Source organism: Lactuca sativa, chromosome 2 (genome assembly GCF_002870075.4).
Source record: "Lactuca sativa cultivar Salinas chromosome 2, Lsat_Salinas_v11, whole genome shotgun sequence".
Classification (NCBI taxonomy): Eukaryota; Viridiplantae; Streptophyta; class Magnoliopsida; order Asterales; family Asteraceae; genus Lactuca; species Lactuca sativa.
Window position 1 is genome coordinate 22902759 of NC_056624.2, and position 19098 is coordinate 22921856.

Sequence of the window (19098 nt, forward strand, 5' to 3'; positions counted from 1 at the left end):
ATTTCTAATATAAAATACATATACCTTTTTATCAACTTCATCTAATCTGCAGATATCTTCTAATAATATATTAACTTCTAATATCTCAAAAAATAACACATTTTTCTCTTTCATAATTGGTCATAATCTAGAATCAGTGAAAAACATAGACTTCCCCTAACGTCATCTAATTGGGGCCAAATAAAGAGTCGTAATCTTAACCCTATTACCAATTTTATTGCATTTATGCTTTGTCTAGAAAAAAAGACATAATTACCCTTTCCTGATCTTGATTTTTTCCTGTTTGGCCTTAATATTTTACCTAGAAATCTCCCAAAAAGATTAAATCTTGATAATGCAACATGTATGCATTAAATAATCAATAATTGTATCATTAATTTCATGAGTATGTGAATGTAATTTACTTAATGATATGATTTTTCGGAAAAGCAATGGAAACTAAATTCAAATTAGATTGATATAGGATTTTATACATAAAGAAAGTTGGAAAACTTTTATCATAAATTTCAATAAATATATGAAAGTATAAAGTTAAGAAGATATAACTATTGGGAAAATAAATCAAAAGTGAACTGATATGATACCTCAAATGATCATAATCCGATAGTTTATCATTTTTTTCAAGAGCATATGAACATAAAATTATTAATAATATCTATTTCTTGGGAAACTCAGCGGAGAAGGGTTGGGAACAAAGATGATAAGAGAAATTTTCAAGAAATATAATCAAAAGTGCTAGGAATTTTCAAGGTAAAAATTTACTTAAAAGAGCATGTCGATGAATTATATTTAGAAAGGAAAAAAAGAAGAGGGACATGTTAAAATGTAATCTAGATTTCGGGGTAGTTTGGTAATTCAACAGGTTAGTTATTAGATAGTTATATATGAAAGGGTACGATGGTTGGGTCAAAAGTCAAGATGGTTGAAGGCCTATATATTGTCGTATGTAATGTTCTGTAAAGCTGTTCTTGAATGTTAATAAAAAGCCTTTAATTTTAGAGTTCAAGAATCATCTTCTCTCTCCTTCTTCTTCTTGTGATCGCAGAATCATATTTCTGCAAATTACATGTTTATTTAATTGTGATTTCTCCAATATAGTGGTATCAGGGCCTTTGGTTCAAGAATGAAAGATGAAGAAAATAGTGAAGGCACTGAAGAAGAAGAGGATGGTGAAGAAGATGCGAAGGAGATGGAATATGGCACTACTGGAAAATTGGTAATAGAGTACACCCCCATCTAATACGGTTGTAAAAAAACCCGTACTATAAAGGGATAAATAAATATAATACACACAATTGTACATCTAATACGGTTAATTGCAGCATCTAATACGGTCAATGAGATGTACTAGAAACAAAATCAAATAACTAAAAAAATACGCCCCCATTTTGATTAAGTACGACTAATACATAAATTGAATACGGCTAATACCTAAATTGAATACGCCTCCTCCTCCTCACATACTTCCTCCTCCCACACTAATCGGTCCTTCATCTCCATCTCCCCTGTCGCAACACCATCATCATCGCCTTGCCTCGCCTCGCCTCGCCTCGCCTCGCACCTCCAATAATTCAACCAACCTGAAAATCCCACCACCGGACCTACGGTTTAAATTTAAAGGGTAAGAGCTTTGATTTCTGTTTTTGCAATAGACAAACACAGGTAGCGGTTCAAATTTAAAGGTAAGAGATTTGATTTCTGTTTTTGCAACAGAAAAACAAGAGCAAAAATACAAATACAAAGGAACTACAATTGTTCACACGAAAGACAAGGAAGCGTTTTGGCTTTGATGGAGATGCAAAATCAAATGGTAGGACCTCTATTTTGAAAACTTAAAATTCAAACACATTCCCTATTTCATCAAGTCCTTAATAGTCCTTGAGTACTAAGTTCATACCAATCAATTTCAATATATCAACTTCTTACTCACAGAGACCACATTCCCTATTTCATCAAGTCTGTCGAAATATTAGATTAAGTTCCATAATACACACATATATAGTGCAAACATAATATGTATACCTGCTTAATAATCTTGAAATGTTGGCTAAAATCTTTCAAGAAATGATAAAATTGGTGGTTAATTGTTGATTTTTTGTTTACTGTAAGCATTTGAGTTTGCATCAACTAAAAGGATACAGATTCCCTCTGTACCTCATAAACAATGGTTATTCTTTCATTTTTATCATATTCTTCTAATAATTGTATCAATTCCAATGTAATCAACTATTTAATAGAATATTTTTGATTTGTAACAAATGATAAAATTGGTGGTTAAATCTTTTATCTTGACCAAATTATCCTTGAAACAGGTTTATTAATGATCAACATTTTTGGTAAAACATGATATATTTGCCTGATTCAGGTCACAAAAATTGTAACAAAGTTGATATAAAAAGTAATGAGCTGTGTTGTGGAAGGTTGTGTGATAATTTTGTACCTATAATAGCAATGCACTTACATTTCACTATCAATATAAGCATTATACTATTATTTGTAAATACAAGAAAATACATTGTTATTATTTTGTGGGATGACTCTAATCCTTTCTTTTTGTGGTATTATTTTACACAGATGTATCGTGAAACTTGGATGTATGGACTACCACGGGCTAGCAGTGAATATTTACATAACGTCAAGAAATTTCTTAAAGTTGCTGAGGATCATCGGGTGCATAGAGGAGAATCTTACATTTGGTGTCCTTGTAAAATGTGCCGAATTTGTAAAAAGGTCTATGATTTGGATATAATAGAAGAACATGTGATATGTGAAGGATTTATGAATGGATATACGTGTTGGTCACAACATGGCGAGTTATTGATTGATCATAACACAATTGATGTTGAATCTAGTTACGATGATATAGATGATTCAGAAGATGACATCCATGATAACCTAGATGACATGTTACATGATATTGAAGATAATGTGCCTGATAGAGATTATGAAAAATTTCAACAGTTGTTTGAAGACGTTGAAAAACCGTTGTATGACGGCTGCATGAAATTTTCCAAGCTTTCTGCTGTCCTGAAATTGTTTAACCTAAAAGCAAATAATGGTTGGAGTGATAAAAGTTTCATAGAACTGTTAGGGGTTATACATGAAATGCTCCCTGAAAGTAATGAGTTGCCTGTTTCACTATACCAAGCGAAAAAAATAATGTGTGCAATGGATTTGGAAATCGAAAAAATACATGTATGTCCAAATGATTGTATGTTGTATAGAAATGAGCATGCAAATCTACATGAATGTATTACATGTGGAAGGTCGCGTTATTTGTGGAAGAAACAAACAGAATATAATAGTGATGTGACAAAGAATGGCCCCCCTGCCAAGTTATTATGGTATTTGCCCATTGTACCAAGACTGAAACGATTGTTTGCAAATGCCAAAGATGCAGAATTATTACGTTGGCATGCTGAGAAGCGTAAAAGAGATGGAAAGATGAGACACGTGGCTGATGCTCCGCAATGGAAGAACATTGATCATGAATTTGAAGAATTTGGTAATGAGATTAGAAATCTCCGATTCGGACTTAGTGCAGATGGAATTAATCCGTTCAAACACATGAGAAGTAGTCACAGCACATGGCCGGTTCTTCTTTGCATATACAATCTTCCACCGTGGTTATGTATGAAACGGAAATACATCATGATGTCATTGCTAATTCAAGGTCCGAAACAACCCGGTAACGATATTGATGTGTTTTTGGCTCCATTAATTAACGACATGAAAGAATTATGGAACTCGGGAGTTGAAGTCTATGATGCATTCAAGAATGAGTATTTCCAGCTACATGCAATGATTTATTGTACTATAAGTGATTTTCCAGCTTACGCAAATTTGTCCGGATATAGTACAAAAGGAAAGAAGGCGTGTCCAGTTTGTGAAAAGGACACACAGTCGATGTGGTTGAAAAATTGTAAAAAAAATGTATACATGGGACATCGACGATCACTTCCAAAGAATCATTTGTATCGTACCCAGGGAAACTTGTTTGACGGTAAAACCGAGGATGAAGATATGAATCTCCCAATGGATGGAAAAATGACATTTTCCCAAGTTCAAAATTTAAAGATTGTTTTTGGAAAACGCAGTAAAAACAATCAGCCGACCAATTGGAAGAAAAGGTCTATTTTTTGGGAATTACCATACTGGAAAACGTTGGAAGTCCGACATTGTCTTGATCCCATGCATATTACGACAAATGTTTCTGAAAGCTTAACAAGCTTGTTGTTGAACATTCCAAAAAAATCAAAGGATGGGCTTAGTGTTCGAGATGACATGGTTGCAATGGGAATTCGTCCAGAGCTTGCTCCTATTAAGAAAGAAGGAAGACGTACATATCTACCACCAGCTTGCTATACATTGTCTAAAGATGAGAAAACAAAGTTTTGTAAATGCCTACATGGTATCAAGGTGCCATCTGGCTATTCTGCAAACATCAAGAAGTTGGTGTCAATGAAAGACTTGAAATTGATTGGTATGAAGTCACATGATTATCATGTTCTAATCACACATGTGATTCCTATTGCAATTCGTGGAATACTTCCGGACCATGTCCGACATACAATAACAAAGCTTTGCTTGTTCTTCAACATGATTCATTCGAAAGTGATTGATCCTGAAGTTTTGGACTCATGGCAACATGATATTATCCTCACTCTCTGTGAACTTGAAATGTACTTTCCACCTTCATTTTTTGATGTCATGGTTCACCTTGTATCCCATATTGTAAGAGAAATAAAGGCTTGTGGTCCGGTGTTTCTGCGATACATGTACCCTTTCGAGAGATATATGTGTGTCTTAAAAGGATATGTAAGGAACCGACATCGACCAGAAGGCAGTATTGTTAGAGGATATGCTGCAGAGGAAGTGATTGAGTTTTGTACAAACTATCTCAAAGGAGTCAACACTATTGGAATACCGCAATCACATCATGAAGGTAGACTTCAAGGAGTTGGTATAATTGGATCGAAAGTGGTAATTCCTGATCGAGACGAATTCCACATGGCACACTTTACAGTCCTGCAACACATGACATCTGTTGCTCCTTATGCAAAGGAACACATGGAAATGTTACGATCAAGAAATAGTAGGAGGACCGAAAAATGGTTAGCTAACGAGCATATTAAAAAATTTCCACAATGGTTGAAAGATAAGGTGAAAGTAAGCTTAAGGACAAAAGATGTTGATAGATTAGTGCAGGTGTTGGGGTATGGTCCGCAAAATGCTGTGTCAACATATCAAAGCTATGACATTAATGGGTATACATTTTATACCCAAAACCAGGATAGAAAGAGCACACTACAAAATAGTGGAGTGACGCTAATAGCCATGTCGACCGAATACTCTAGTGCAAATCATGAGGGAAGGTCACGTATAGCCAAAGACTCGTATTATGGTGTCATTCAAGAAATTTGGGAATTGAACTATGATTCCTCGGTTGTAGTACCTGTGTTCAAGTGTAAGTGGGTTGACAATAGAAGAGGTGTTAAAGTTGATGAAGACGGTTTCACACTTGTCAATCTTTCTACAAACGGTTATGTATCTGAACCATTTATTCTAGCTAAGCAAGGTAACCAAGTATTCTTTGTTGAGGACCCAATGGACACGAGATGGCACATTGTTCTTCATGGTAAACGACGTATACTCGGAGTTGAAAATGTCGTGGACGAGGAAGAATATAACCAGTTTGACGACCTACCTCCATTTTCTATTGGTATTCCATCTATGAATGTAGATATTAATGACGCTGCTTACTTAAGATTGGACCATAACGAAGGATCATATGTTGAAGAAAGGTAATAAACCCCTCTGTTCGATCTAAAAATAAAAAATATAATTTGAATGTAAATCTGAAACATATGAGGATAGTGTTATGTATGTATTTAATACATTTTTGTTTGCAGCAACACAGACGGACACGACACTGAAGGACAATAACAATGATAGTTGTAGTTAAGAACAATTCTATGTTCTTAACTACACATTGATGTGTTTGGCTATATGGATCATATGGAAACAGGTTACTTTCTGTTTGGCTATATGAATCATTGATGAGTTTACAACTTTAGATAGTAGTAAGGGTATTTTTGTAATTTTACAGGCAGAAGCAACTGTTATCCATCAATGTACACAGCTGCTATCACCACCAGATGATCCAACTTATGTCATGACTTACATAAGTTTATCTTCATTTTATTATTGATCGTACTGAATTACAAACTGTTTTGTTGATAGAATACACGTTAAAAAAAACCATTATGCTCATGTATATAAATACAGAAAGAATGAAAAAAATGTCCAAGTTTGGAAATTCTAGTTTTCAGCATCTAATCTGTTGTATCATTACAAATGATAATTGGTTAAGTTTTGATAACAAACACAAGAAATCGCTAGCTGTGATAATATTTTTGCATTTGTACAAATTAAATAACGAAATGACAATGCATGAATGTTATGGGTAGTCCATTATGAACTCAACTTGCGTATTAATCGATTAGGAATGATGACTCCATATTGGGTGCAAGTGGGTTCCATATTAAGAGATTATTATAATTTTGAATTAAAAAATAAGAATTAAATTATGGCAATCGAGTTCTTATAGAAAGCTAGATTTAAGGAACTATATTTAAGGTGAATGCTTTATACACGGCTTTAGTAAATTAATCGGGAATATATCAAGGATGTTATTCAAAATGATTTTTTTTTAATACTTACTGTGTACAGTACTCTCAGAATCATATATATAAATTTAACATATAAACTTATTCCATTTATATCATCTTCCCACAAATCAAATCAATAATAATAGTTCAAATAAATCATTGTATTGTAGCATCACTCACAACACAAGATATGAAATCTTGAAATGTGAGCTTGTTTGAAAAATAAATATCCGGGTTCCTAATCTTTTAAAAACGATTATTCTGAATTAATTGTTACAATTTCACGTTCTGATTAATCAACAAAAATACTTGTTTCTTTAAATCAACCCACATATTTATTTCCATAAAGCAATGGGACGTGTTTGTTAAATTATTATGGGTTTCTTTAACTTCCATCCTTTCCCACTAAGCTTAAACTGACAGAATATAAACAAAAAACGTTTGTCCTTATTAACTAAACGTTTAAAAACTTTTTCAAGTGGATATGCATCAATCAAATCACTGTTTTTGGAGCAAATTGGAATATGATCTTGGTTTTGTGATTCTAAATTGAAAACGTTTAAAAACTTTAAAGAAGGCACACGCGTGTGACAGAAAAATCTGATCGCTAACAATAATAATAATACTTACTTCTGTGTGTGTGTTAGGAGAATCTTCATTTATCACCCAGCTTTAAACACTTGTACTGTACTTTTTATATGGATGTGCATATTGAAGGGGCCCATCAGTGTAGCCCAGCACATTTTCAATTCGGTCAAAATTTGCAAACTAAACAAAATTGACCCAAAAGTCAAAATTGCAATTACGTTCCCTTTTGATTGTACTTTTTTGCTTATCACGAGAACGACGAAGCCTTCGCCTTCACCCGACGACGCCTCCGCCTCCGCCTCCGGTCTTCAGTCGACGACACAGACGAAGTCTCCTACTCCGGCCAACAGCCGCTTCTGCCTCCTCCTTCTTTCACGTTGTTTACAGGTACGATCGGTCTTCTTTAATTAATGTTCTGTTTATGACAATGTCTTCTTTGATTAATGTTGTGTTTATGCAATGCTGCTAGTTGACTAGGAGTTGATAATGGTTATACTGTGTAAAAGTATAAATGCTACTCAGTAATTGGTTTATTAGACCATAATCAGTAAAATTTCTAGTAATCGACAATTTCACATGGTTCCAACTTCACGTTAGTTTTCACATCAGAAACATGTTCCAAACCAGAATCATTACCGGAATGTGGTGATTCTTTAGAGAGGGTAATCTGGTCTTTTTGTTCTGGACTGGTGATTGAAGTAGAACTTTCACTCTCCTGTGATAACTTGTCAGCTATGGATGCCAACAAGTCAAAGGCACATATTTTGCTACCCTCTGATGATTTCCTATGTGAACTCCTCTAAAGAAACAAAAAAAATGTGTCAATATTCTTTCTTATAGAAAAACTCAGAAAGAATTTGCTACAAACCCCTTTGCCTTCATCAAAATAATCTCATCATACACTTTCACCAAACATCTATTCAGAGCTCACCACTTCTCCAATAGCAGCAGCCTCACTTGGGCAGGTGTATAAAGGTAATTAATTAATTACCTGGGGTTTATCTGATGTGTCCTTTTTTGATGATCTTTTTTGAGAAGCCTCTTTTACTGTGAGACAAACAAAAACATGTTATATAGCTACGGATTAACTACACAAGGCCTCTTATTTATACTAAAAGCTAATAACCATCCTAACTAAGAAATGACCAGAATACCCTCAACACATTTTTTTATTACAGAACACCTAAGGAGGTCAAAGTCAACTCCTTTAAGGGTAGTCAACACAATAGCTACAATTAAGAGTGTAATAATTTCATTCCACATAAACATTCTTTTTTCTAATTCTATTTTATGCTTTTATTATTTAATTATTTACTTAACTTTTTTTATATAATTTGCCGTTATAAGTATAAGTGGAAAGCACAAACCAACCTTTGGATTTAGACCTTTGTCGCTTCTTTGAGCTTCCATTTAAGCTAGGAAGATCCTACAGGAATTCCAATTCCAATGATGAGGATGACTCATGAGGGCATTCACGTCTTTTGCACAGAATATACATCAATAGCATAAAAAGAATACCTTCTCTAGAGATTTCTTCATAATATCATCATGATTGAAATTGTTTTCTTCTAGGATCTACAAGTTTAAAGAAACTTTATGAGTCTACCATAAACAACTGAACTAGAAGTCAAGAGTTGACCGGATGTTGACTTACCTTTTTAAACTCAGCATGAGATCTATGAACATCTACATACTTGCTGTAGATGCAAAGAAACAAGTCAAGATAAAATCAAAATGTAAAAAAATGTCAAATCCCTTGATATCCACATATTTACTATTTTATCACTTATGCTTTTTTAGTGCAGATTCGTGGCTCAACCACCATTCATTTCACTTGTATAGTAAGATGCATACAAAAATAGTTTCAAGAAGATTGATTTTGTTTTCAAGATGGATTTATGACGATTTCTCAATAGTATTTCATGATAAATTTTAAAAAAAAAAACACAATTTTTCACACATTAATAAAGAAATGCTTTACATTAATAAAGAAATGCTTTACATGGTCTGATTTTAAAAAACACAATTTTTCACACAAGATTATATTATAATGAAAAACACACTTTTTTGCCATATAAATGTTTTCTTGTCATTAAACATATAATTGAAGCTCAATGCTCTTAGGAAAAGTACCTACGGTAAAAAAAATTATCTTCTTTTTACCTATTAACCGCTTCTTTTTTTACTGTATATCTTTATTGATTTCTTTTTCCACTTATTTCTCTAATTATTTTCTCGACTAATCCACTTCCATTTTTTCCGCCCTGGTTTTGCTTTTTATGTTTACCCTTCCACCGCTTCAACGACCCCGCTTCTGCTGCTTACTGCTTTCTGTATTCCTTTTCCTCATAGTATAAAAATGTTCAACAACATATCTTTACCCTCATCATTTTCTATGATCATTTTTATGCTCATTTTTTTATCAACAGGTCTGAGGTTATACATTGGAAATTTACCATTACATATGGATGAGGTACTAGTGCAAAGAACCAAGAGCAGGAGGATCCGTATGGTAGAAAGAAAAACCAGAAAAAGAAGTGTTGATAAACCCAAAACGAAACATCTTGAAGCAAGGTATACATATTAACAAACATTATTTGAGTTAATATATGAATCAAGAGTACATAAAGCATTGAATTTGTTTTGAAAAGAGCATAAACTTACCTTGGGCATCTTCAATTTTATATAAAATTTTGGTTTTTTTTTGGTGTTTGAGACTCTTAGAATTAATTATACGAGTGTTTATGCTTTTGTAGGCATACAATGGACCGTAAAGAAAAGAAAAAGAGAAGTATGACATTGATCAGAGATCATTCCAAAGAATATCTATCAAATTTAACAGTTGAGTTTGATCAATTCGGTAGAGCTATTGGACCTAACCGCTTTAAGTTCACCAGTTATCGTGGAGTGACTACGAGGAAGATGATTTCTATCCTTATAGATAGTTGGGATTTAGTAGATCAATGTGACAAGGATCAATTGTGGTTGAACATAAAGGTAAAACTCATTTCAACACACTTTTGATATCATTTAATAGTAGCAATCACAATTTCCTGCCATGTTATTCTCTTCTATCATACAAGTTGTATCATATCATTTACCTAATAATTGTTATCTTCATTTTTATTTAAAAAATCAGAATTATTGGCATATACGAGATGATAATCATAAAGCACAAGTACTTAGAGATTGCAACACGCAATGGAAGGCCTACAAGTCGGCGCTTCTTAAGTTGTGGGAAAAAGGTGTCAATCCAGTAAAAGAATACCCGTACCTTGACAAAGCAATGTGGAAAAAGTTTATTGTTCTAAAATCCACGGAAGAATTTGAGGTCTGTTTGAGTTTATAATATTATTGTGTTTTACTATTTCTAATTGGACAATTCATTTGTAAAGGAATTAAGAAGAAAAGGAAGGGAGGCAGCAAATAAAAACAAGAACCATCCTCGGTTGGGCCCAAGCGGGTATCGTGGTAATGAAAGCAAATGGGATGAAGAGGCAACATCTGGTGTAACAATAAAAGGCCACAATATATCAAGCAAGCGGGCAAGGAATTTTCTCTATGCCAGGAGAAAACACAATGCATCGGGGCAGTTGGTTATAACGCCAGAGACCGAACCTCTAGCAGATAAGATTGTAAGATAGTGGCCTTTGAAAGTTCTTTATTAAATAAACTGCTCTTACAGTTGTATTGTTTGCATTTTTATAGATCCAAAAAGATATTCTGTTATCTCAAGGAGTGTTGGAGCTTGGACCTCGATCTGATCTACTGGCGGAGGTACTAGGACGGGAACATTCCGGTCGCACGAGGGCAGTTGGTCATAATATCGGATTAAAGCAATCAATGATTTATAAAAGAAAAAAGAAAGAACATGAGTTACCCGATGTTGAACAGATGCAAGAAAAGCTAGAGACGAGGATGTTGAATAGCAACTTTTATGACAAGATCAAAGATAGGTTAATGACTGAGATGTCGGAACAATTAGTACCGATAGTGGTTGCTGCGTTGAAGAAAGATAAGACAATTGATATGGCGGAAGACACAAATTTTTCTCGGGTGAAGACGACAAGTGTTGGATCGAAGACATCCACGACATTGTTGGATGATTTGCATAAGATAACGGTATCTATTTTTTCTAACATATATATTTGTTTGCATGTTTGATAATATAACTTTGCATTAAACAAAATGTATATTTGTTTGTAGGAAGCCACCGACTGTGAGTTGATGCTACCATATGGCACAGTACGCCCATCATTAGCCAAAGGAACCATCTTCCCTTTCGGAGATGGTGTAATTCATTCGGTTCCTCTAGAAGCAGGGCACTTGAGGGTATCAGTCGATATTATCTATGGAGATCATCATTCTTTCCTTCTTCCAATCTCGCCAATTGAAGGTGTATATAATCTAGGGCAGGCACTTCATAGTTTTATTCAATGGCCTCGAGATTCAATTACTCTTATTAAGGTACATTAATATCTAATCACATGCATCATTGACTATTTACTAAACTCGATTTCAATTATGCAGAAAGATAAAAGACCTCTCATTGAACCATTATCAATGTCGACCCAAGCTGCTCCTATTCTTCATGACCAGGTAGTCACTCTAACTTACAATTTTGGAAAGGTATTGTTTTCATTTATAGTTAATTTGCCATAAAAAAACTACATATATTAAAATATAATCTTTTAATTTGGACTTCAGGAAAAAGAGAAAGAAAACGTGAATGTTGAAGAAGCTAAAGAGCAGAAGAAGAAAGCAAAGAAAAAGCAAGAGTATGAGGTGCATAATTTTCTTCTTTTGATTTCTTTGAAAGATATTATATATTAACATGCCTTAATAAGATAAAAAGTTACAATGAAAATATATGAAAGTTGGATGCTATTTTTAGCATTTAGACCATAGAAATATACTGTATTTTTTACTATTTTTTGGTGGCAGAAAAATCTTCCTAGAAAGAAAAGAAGGAAACTGGAAGCATCTAAAGAGATGATGGGGGATGAAGCAGAAAATAGGGTATATGGCACAAACCTACGTCTCTCTCTCTCTCTCTCTCTCTCATTGTTATTATTTTCATAGCAATACAATTTTCATGATAATCGTTTGGTTTCTTAATGTAGGTACAAAACGAAAAGTTATACAAAACGATGCAAGAACCCATGATGCCAAAGAAACTGTTTAAGAGCCACAACATTCCGGAGTCGTTTCCTATTGTGTCTGAACCCGGGATCTTCAACGCTGCGAGTGTTGAAACCGTGATTAGCTCAGTGGCCATTATGGAGATGTTGAACAAAGAACAACTTGATATTAGTTGTATTCTCTGGTATCAAATGTAAGTACTTTAACATTTATGGTATTAATGTTTCATATTATTTTACCATTATAATATATATTGTGTTTTCAGAATGCTACATTCACTCATGCTTGTATCAAGAATGGATAACAAATGTGGTTTTATAAACCCACAATGTATCACGTCTACGAGATGTGAATACGATGATAGGGGTGAAACAGATCATGTCATCAATGATCTTGTTGATATGATGAATTTTCATGAGGAAAAACAATTTTTTCTTGCACCATATTGGGAAAGGTATGATATTCTAAATGTCTTTACTGTTATGATATTTTTAATCAAAAGTTGTTTATGTTTAATTTGTTTAATCTTTATTAGGAGACATTGGATGTTGATAGTGATTTGTCCTCATCAATATAAAAGCTACATTTTGGATTCTGCAAGACAGACAAAGACATTGAAAGACTACACAATAGTTGAACATGTGAATAAGTAAGAAATTTATTATTTTAGTATTCGAAATGATATATCTTTTTATAAATTTTAACAAATCGTTGTTGTTTATTTTTGTTTTAGGGCTGTTACAAGGTTTAAAAAAACAAAAACCAACAAATCACGTTTGTGTCCAATGACTTGGATTTTCCCCAAGGTAATTAATCTTACTAACTAATATATATATATATATATATATATATATATATATATATATATATATATATATCCGAAAAGAAAACTCTCATACGTATATAATTGTTTTAGTGTAATCAACAATTGTCCGATTGGGAGTGTGGTTACTACGTTATGAACTGGATGCATGAGTTTGTACTTTTTCGACAACATGGATTTCCGAAAGTAAGTATATTGTTAGATATATTTTTTTTCATTTTTGTTTATTGTAATAAAGGCTCACCTTTGTTAAATAACAAATTTTTTATCTTAATTTGTTTGTAGAACATTTGGAAGGACAAAAAACCATTTTCTAGTGAGGAATTGGAGGAACGTGTTAAAACATGGATGAGAACTTTTGGTGATAAAGTGAAGCCTTTTTGTAAGGTACACAAGTTGTATTTCATGTTGTATTTGCTCATATTTTTTATGTTTTGGAGAAGTTTTCACCCTTGCATTGCTATAGATGAAGTTGTTAATGGCCAAGGTCTTATAATTTGAGTTTTCTTCATTAAAAGTTATTTGAGATTTTGAATCGTAAGTTTTCTTGTTAATTTTTGTAGGCATACAATGAATCAACCACAAAGGGGAAAGAGAGGTTAGAGGTGACAAAGGGGAAAGAGAGGTTAGAGATGTGACATTAACAAAGTTTTTTCTGTTTAATGAACTAAGTTCATTGTAATTTTTTTTTCTATTTCTGAAAATGAAAACATGATCACTGATGTCCCACTTCTTATGGTTGGAATGGAATCATATAGTAGGTTTGTATTTTGTAGAGATTGATCCATGTGTTCCAGAGCATCCATGGACTGGAATTGACTGTTTGGAGTGGAATTGGAATGGAATTGGTGTATTAGATGTGAGACATCAAGTACGGTTGTTTATTGGTGTATTAGATGTGTATATATGGCGTATTAGATGAATGTATGCATGCGATGGTTGTAAACTAGATAGGATAATATAATACGGTCAAATAGCCGTACTCTATTATGCATGTAATCTAATACACCCCTTTACTAATACGCCCTCTATGTACGTATTATATTCACAATTTCAACCGTACTCTATTAACCTTTTTCTAGTAGTGTGGTTGTGGTATAGGACTGGTGATTGGATGCTTGTTGTTTCTGCCCCTGGTGATGGGACCGATGGCACCATCTTCGCTCCCTGTCCAGATTCATCACATGTGCGTTTTTGAAGTCGATGTATTTCCGATCCAGATGAAAAGATTCTAGGGTTGATGATGATGATGATGATGATGGATGCATGGTTCTGTAAAGGAACAAATGATTGATGAAAGGATGTTTGTTCATGTGTGGTGTATGATGAATGCCAAGTGAAAAGATCTTGGTATGAATGTACGTGTGTGGAAGAATGAGGACTTCAAGAAGATGAAGTCTAAACCCCTACAAGTTGTTTTGTAATGTTTGGTGTTTGCGTGGTTTTTGATCCTGATGAAAAGATTCAGGACGAAGATTGATGATTGAAGATTGAAGATAAAAATTTTGAAGAATATTGAAGTCTCCTTTTGAGTTATACAAGTCTAGATTATGAGGATGTGCTTGAAGATTGTTTAAAGGAATCTGATCCAGAAATGCTTCTGAAAAAAGCCCTTGTATGTATTCTCGATGGAAAGTGGAGGAGTGCACAAAAGAAGTTTGTTTTTTTTTTTTTGTAGGAACATAAAAGGCTGCAAATAAGCATTAGTCAACATGCCTGTGGTTGTGGTTCTTGACAGGGGTAAAGAGAGAAGACTTTCCAAAGGTGATTTTGACAATTCACTTTCGGAAAGTACAAGTACAAGACAAGAAGGGACATGCCTGTTACTGTTTACTTATTTGCTGGAATGAAAAGGTGGTGATTTTATTTGACTAAATGGGTAAGAGAAGAAGTCTAGATTAGGGGGGAATGTTAAAATGTAATCTAGATTTTGGGGTAGTCTGGTAATTCAACAGGTTAGTTATTAGATAGTTATATATGAAAGGGTACGATGGTTGGGTCAAAAGTCAAGATGGTTGAAGGCCTATATATTGTCGTATGTAATGTTCTGTAAAGCTGTTCTTGAATCTTAATAAAAAGCCTTTAATTTAGAGTTCAAGAATCATCTTCTCTCTCCTTCTTCTTCTTGTGATCGCAGAATCATATTTCTGCAAAATTACATGTTTATTTAATTGTGATTTCTCCAACAGGACATACTTTTAAGGCCTTTAAAGAACACTAACACCTTTTGAAGTCTGTAAAGACTAAAGAAAGAGCACCAACAACACTAGATTATGAGTATCCGAATGATTCTCCATTGTTCTATATAATTAATGACTTATATCTAACTTTTTTACAAATTTGCCCTGAGTATGTTTTCCTTTTGTTTGCTGAAGTGTGTTGTCATTTTCTCAAATGCTTATTAAGCACTTGAGCATCACTTAAGTGGACACCACTTTATCAGAACAACAGGGATAAAAAAGACTTATGACATACTATGTCCATGGCACAAAAGGCTCTTGTAATGTTGGACTACATATATAGTTCAATAAAGTTTTCAATTCTATGTGAAATATACTAAATAGCACTAAAAATGACAAGATAATCTTGTGGACAAACATCATTCTAAATAACATCTTCTAATAGATGGTTATGGACGAATAATTTAGGTTGGAATTTTACCAAAAAGTGAAGCATTGCAATTTGCATCTTATATATGACTTGAGGAATTGTTCAATTTGTATGGCTGGGGACATATGAAGTTAAGAATTGAAAATAACTACATTTGTAAATGCTATTTTACAGCCAAAATCTAGTTCCAGTTTCATATATCAGAATGATATTTTCTTTAATTGTTCAAACGACGTAGGGAATTAACAATTCATACAACTACTTCAACTGAAGAAACTGAGACGAGCCGTTGATGTTGGTTTTAACACACCAAACCCTTACTCTTTTGAATTTACTCACCTCAAATAGAAAAAAGAAAACTGACCTTAACACATCAATTTCGACGTAAAATAAAAATCCAGATAGAGGGAGATGGTACCAAAGTTGGTTGAGGGGAAGAGTGACGAGAAGGATAAATTGAAGCTCTCCAAGCCAGAGCAAAGCTCCCCAGAGCTCCATTGATTTTAGAAGAGTAATGTGTGTGAAAATTTTATGGAGTCGAGTGGGAAGATGTAGGGTTTTTTTTGCTGCTGGAACTGGTGGTCACGGTTGACAACAATGGTTGATTGGCCCATCGTGTTTGCATTCGAGCCACATTAAATGCATTTCTTTCATACATGATAACACCAAGCAAACACCTTGGATTTAGGGAAGAAATCGTGTCAAGAGAATGGAGTAGAAGAAGAGTATGCAAATTTACCCTTGAAACGTTAAGCGTTACAGGGAGGATTTCAGTACACCAACATGAGATTGTGGGTCGTTTAATGGAAATTGGAAGTTGCACGTTGCATTTAGTTACGGAAAAAGAGTTTTCATTTTCCGTTTCCCTTTTCCCCTTTCAGTTTTCGTTGTTCATTTTCAGTTTTCATTAGAAAATTTAGAAAACGCATTTTGTTAAAACTTATTCGTTTTTCGTTTTCAGTTTTAGAAAATTAGAATACGCGTTTAGATGTGTATATTTCTAATGGTTTTCACTTTTAGAAAACGGTAGCTGTGGTAGGGTGGGGGTGGGGGCAACGACGGGGGGCAGTGGTGGTGTCGATGATGGAGACGGTGGTGGTGATGGTGGCGATAGTGGGGTGGCAGTGGTGGTAGGGACGGCGGAAATTGTGGCAGTGGTGGTGATGGCGGCGACGCTGGTGCTGTTGGTGATGGGGTAGTGGTGGTGGTAATGGTAGGTCGGTGATTGTGGTTGTGGTGTTGGGTGGGTGTGTGTGTAGGTGTATGTATTTATGGGGGTGGAGGTGGGGGTGGGTGTGTGTATGTGTGTTTGTATGGGTGGGGATGGGGATGGGTGTGTGTGTGTGTGTGTTTGTTTGTTGGGACGGGCTTGGGAGTGGGTGTGTGTGTATCTGTGTTTGTGTTTGTGGGGGTGGGCATAGGAGTGTGTGTGTGTGTGTGTGTGTGTGTGTGTGTGGGTATGTGTGTATGTGTGTTTGTGGAGGTGGGCTTCAGAGTGGGAGTGGGTGGATGTGGGTAGGTAGGAGTGTGGTGAGTTGGGGTGTTAATGTGGGGTAGTTAGAGGTGAGAGTGGGGGTGTAGTTATATATTAGAAAAAAAATTAGGAATTAGAAAAATATGGAAAACAATGATTATCGGTTTTCCAAAAATTTCAACTTCTTTGTAATTTTAGAAAACAGAAAATTTTCATTTTTCGTGAAAAATTTAGTAAAATAAACGAACTAATCGCATTTTCAAAACTCTCATTTTTTTTGGAAATTTTTTCCAGAAAACGACTAATTTTTCCACAACTAAAAGCACCCGTAAGTTTTGATGCTGGAATGTGGGAGAAGCAACTGGTAAATTCAACAATTGGTATATGCATTGAACTGTGTGGGTCGAAGAAACGTGGGGAGAAGTTGAAAAGGATATTGAGGGTCTCGTGGGCGAGGGTTGCGATCTTCAGATCGTGATGAAGGAGACCGTGGGAGGAAGTAGAACCAGAATGAAAACGATTGTGATATAACCTTAAATAGTGAGTTTATGTGGTTGTAATGCAATGTTGGAGAGATCCGAGGGCTGAAAATCTGGGAGTGGTTTTTGATGCTTGGTGTTAATTATATTATTAATTAATTATTTTTTTTGAGAATTTTAAATAATACATCTCATAAGGTAATTCAATAAATAAGGTAATCCAATAAAAATCTTCTTTTATTGTGGTCGTTTTATTTTTGAAAGCAATTCAACATTCAGTTATATATTATCATTATTTTTTTTTTCAATTTACAAAATAAAATTGTCTCGTATATCTTAAAAAAATTATAAATATATTTAGTTGCATCAACTATTATAACTCTACATAAATAAAAGAAAAATAGAAATATTTTAATTAATAATTTATTGAAAATATTTAATTAATAATTATGACTTTTTATATAAAAATTTATTTATTTTTATAACCATGATCACCATGGTATATAATCTAGTTATATAATGTTTTTAAGTTAACATAATAATTGTAGCATATAATTATTTAGTAGTCATTTATTATGAAAAAGTTATTTTTTTACTCAATTATATATGATGTAAAATAGATAAACTAAATACATTTTGTGTTCCTCTCATTGTCGGTTAATTCTATTCCATTCAATAGTATTTCCTAGCTGCCAAAAAACATATTTTTCTTACAAACAGCAATGCTGAAACTTCAAATAAATCAATTTATCAAATTGCTTATGTATTATTTTGTAATCATAATTGTTATTGTTTTCAAAACGTTTACCATATTATAAAGAATTCAAAGGAAGTTGGAATGCTTACGGTAAAGAGAGTTGAAAAGGATTATTGATGATGACTATTTGAACCCATTCTCCAAGACCGTGAAAACGAACAACAAAATCTTGATTCCAATGGAATAACAAACCGATTAGCGTATCGAAAATAAGGAAGAAGTGAATGAGTTCTAAACAGAATCAAACTTGAGGAAGAAGGTAAAGTAAAAAAAAATGGGAATTGGATGGGGAAGATAATGAGGCTGATTTTTTGCTTGAACATCAAGAATTGATTAATCAGATGAAAGTGGAGTTAAAAAATGCAAGAACAGCATAAACAACAAAATTTCATGTCTCAAACCTTACCCATTAGGCCAACCTGTTGAGGTTATAAAAATATTATTCAACTCCCAACAAAAATTTTACGCATATTGTTTACAATATTATATTAACTTCTAAAAAAAAATACATATACCTTTTTATCAACTTCATCTAATCTGCAGAAATGTTACTT

At 33.8% G+C, this 19098-nt stretch overlaps 2 protein-coding genes and 1 long non-coding RNA gene across 4 annotated transcripts; 2 read left to right on the top strand and 1 right to left on the bottom strand.

The window, feature by feature from the left end:
* The first annotated feature begins 1555 nt into the window (after window positions 1–1555).
* Window positions 1556–5946, top strand: LOC111917600 (uncharacterized). Its single transcript, XM_023913268.3, has 3 exons — window positions 1556–1810; window positions 2575–5804; window positions 5913–5946. Exons 1-3 carry the CDS (start codon window positions 1790–1792, stop codon window positions 5944–5946), a joined length of 3285 nt encoding a protein of 1094 aa, XP_023769036.2. The 5' UTR covers window positions 1556–1789.
* A 1370-nt stretch (window positions 5947–7316) lies between these two features.
* LOC111887812 (uncharacterized) lies at window positions 7317–15316 on the top strand. Of its 2 annotated transcripts, XM_052768284.1 has the most exons (18): window positions 7317–7646; window positions 9689–9833; window positions 10016–10256; window positions 10399–10590; window positions 10655–10894; window positions 10968–11381; window positions 11466–11726; window positions 11790–11858; window positions 11967–12044; window positions 12204–12278; window positions 12383–12594; window positions 12667–12855; window positions 12937–13050; window positions 13135–13207; window positions 13318–13410; window positions 13510–13611; window positions 13788–13849; window positions 14001–15316. In XM_052768284.1, exons 2-18 carry the CDS (start codon window positions 9724–9726, stop codon window positions 14005–14007), a joined length of 2532 nt encoding a protein of 843 aa, XP_052624244.1. In that variant the 5' UTR covers window positions 7317–7646; window positions 9689–9723; the 3' UTR covers window positions 14008–15316. The 2 variants fall into 2 exon arrangements, with proteins under 2 accessions (XP_052624244.1, XP_052624243.1); XM_052768283.1 differs by having other exon boundaries at window positions 13788–15316.
* LOC128132155 (uncharacterized) lies at window positions 8169–8958 on the bottom strand. Its single transcript, XR_008230125.1, has 4 exons — window positions 8914–8958; window positions 8778–8834; window positions 8631–8685; window positions 8169–8306 (listed from the first exon to the last, which is right to left on the bottom strand). It is a non-coding gene; the product is annotated as an uncharacterized LOC128132155 (long non-coding RNA).
* Window positions 15317–19098: the final 3782 nt, after the last annotated feature.

What these genes read in the sequence shown, in the direction of transcription:
- LOC111917600 (XM_023913268.3), top strand. Translation starts at nt 1,790, where the DNA reads ATGGAGATGCAAAATCAAATG. An exon ending in TGGAGATGCAAAATCAAATG is followed by an intron (nt 1,811 to 2,574) that starts GTAGGACCTCTA and finishes TATTTTACACAG; the next exon opens with ATGTATCGTGAAACTTGGAT. An exon ending in GGATCATATGTTGAAGAAAG is followed by an intron (nt 5,805 to 5,912) that starts GTAATAAACCCC and finishes TTTTGTTTGCAG; the next exon opens with CAACACAGACGGACACGACA.
- LOC111887812 (XM_052768283.1), top strand. Translation starts at nt 9,724, where the DNA reads ATGGATGAGGTACTAGTGCAAAGAACCAAGAGCAGGAGGATCCGTATG. An exon ending in AATTGTGGTTGAACATAAAG is followed by an intron (nt 10,257 to 10,398) that starts GTAAAACTCATT and finishes TTAAAAAATCAG; the next exon opens with AATTATTGGCATATACGAGA. An exon ending in CTCCTATTCTTCATGACCAG is followed by an intron (nt 11,859 to 11,966) that starts GTAGTCACTCTA and finishes TTTGGACTTCAG; the next exon opens with GAAAAAGAGAAAGAAAACGT.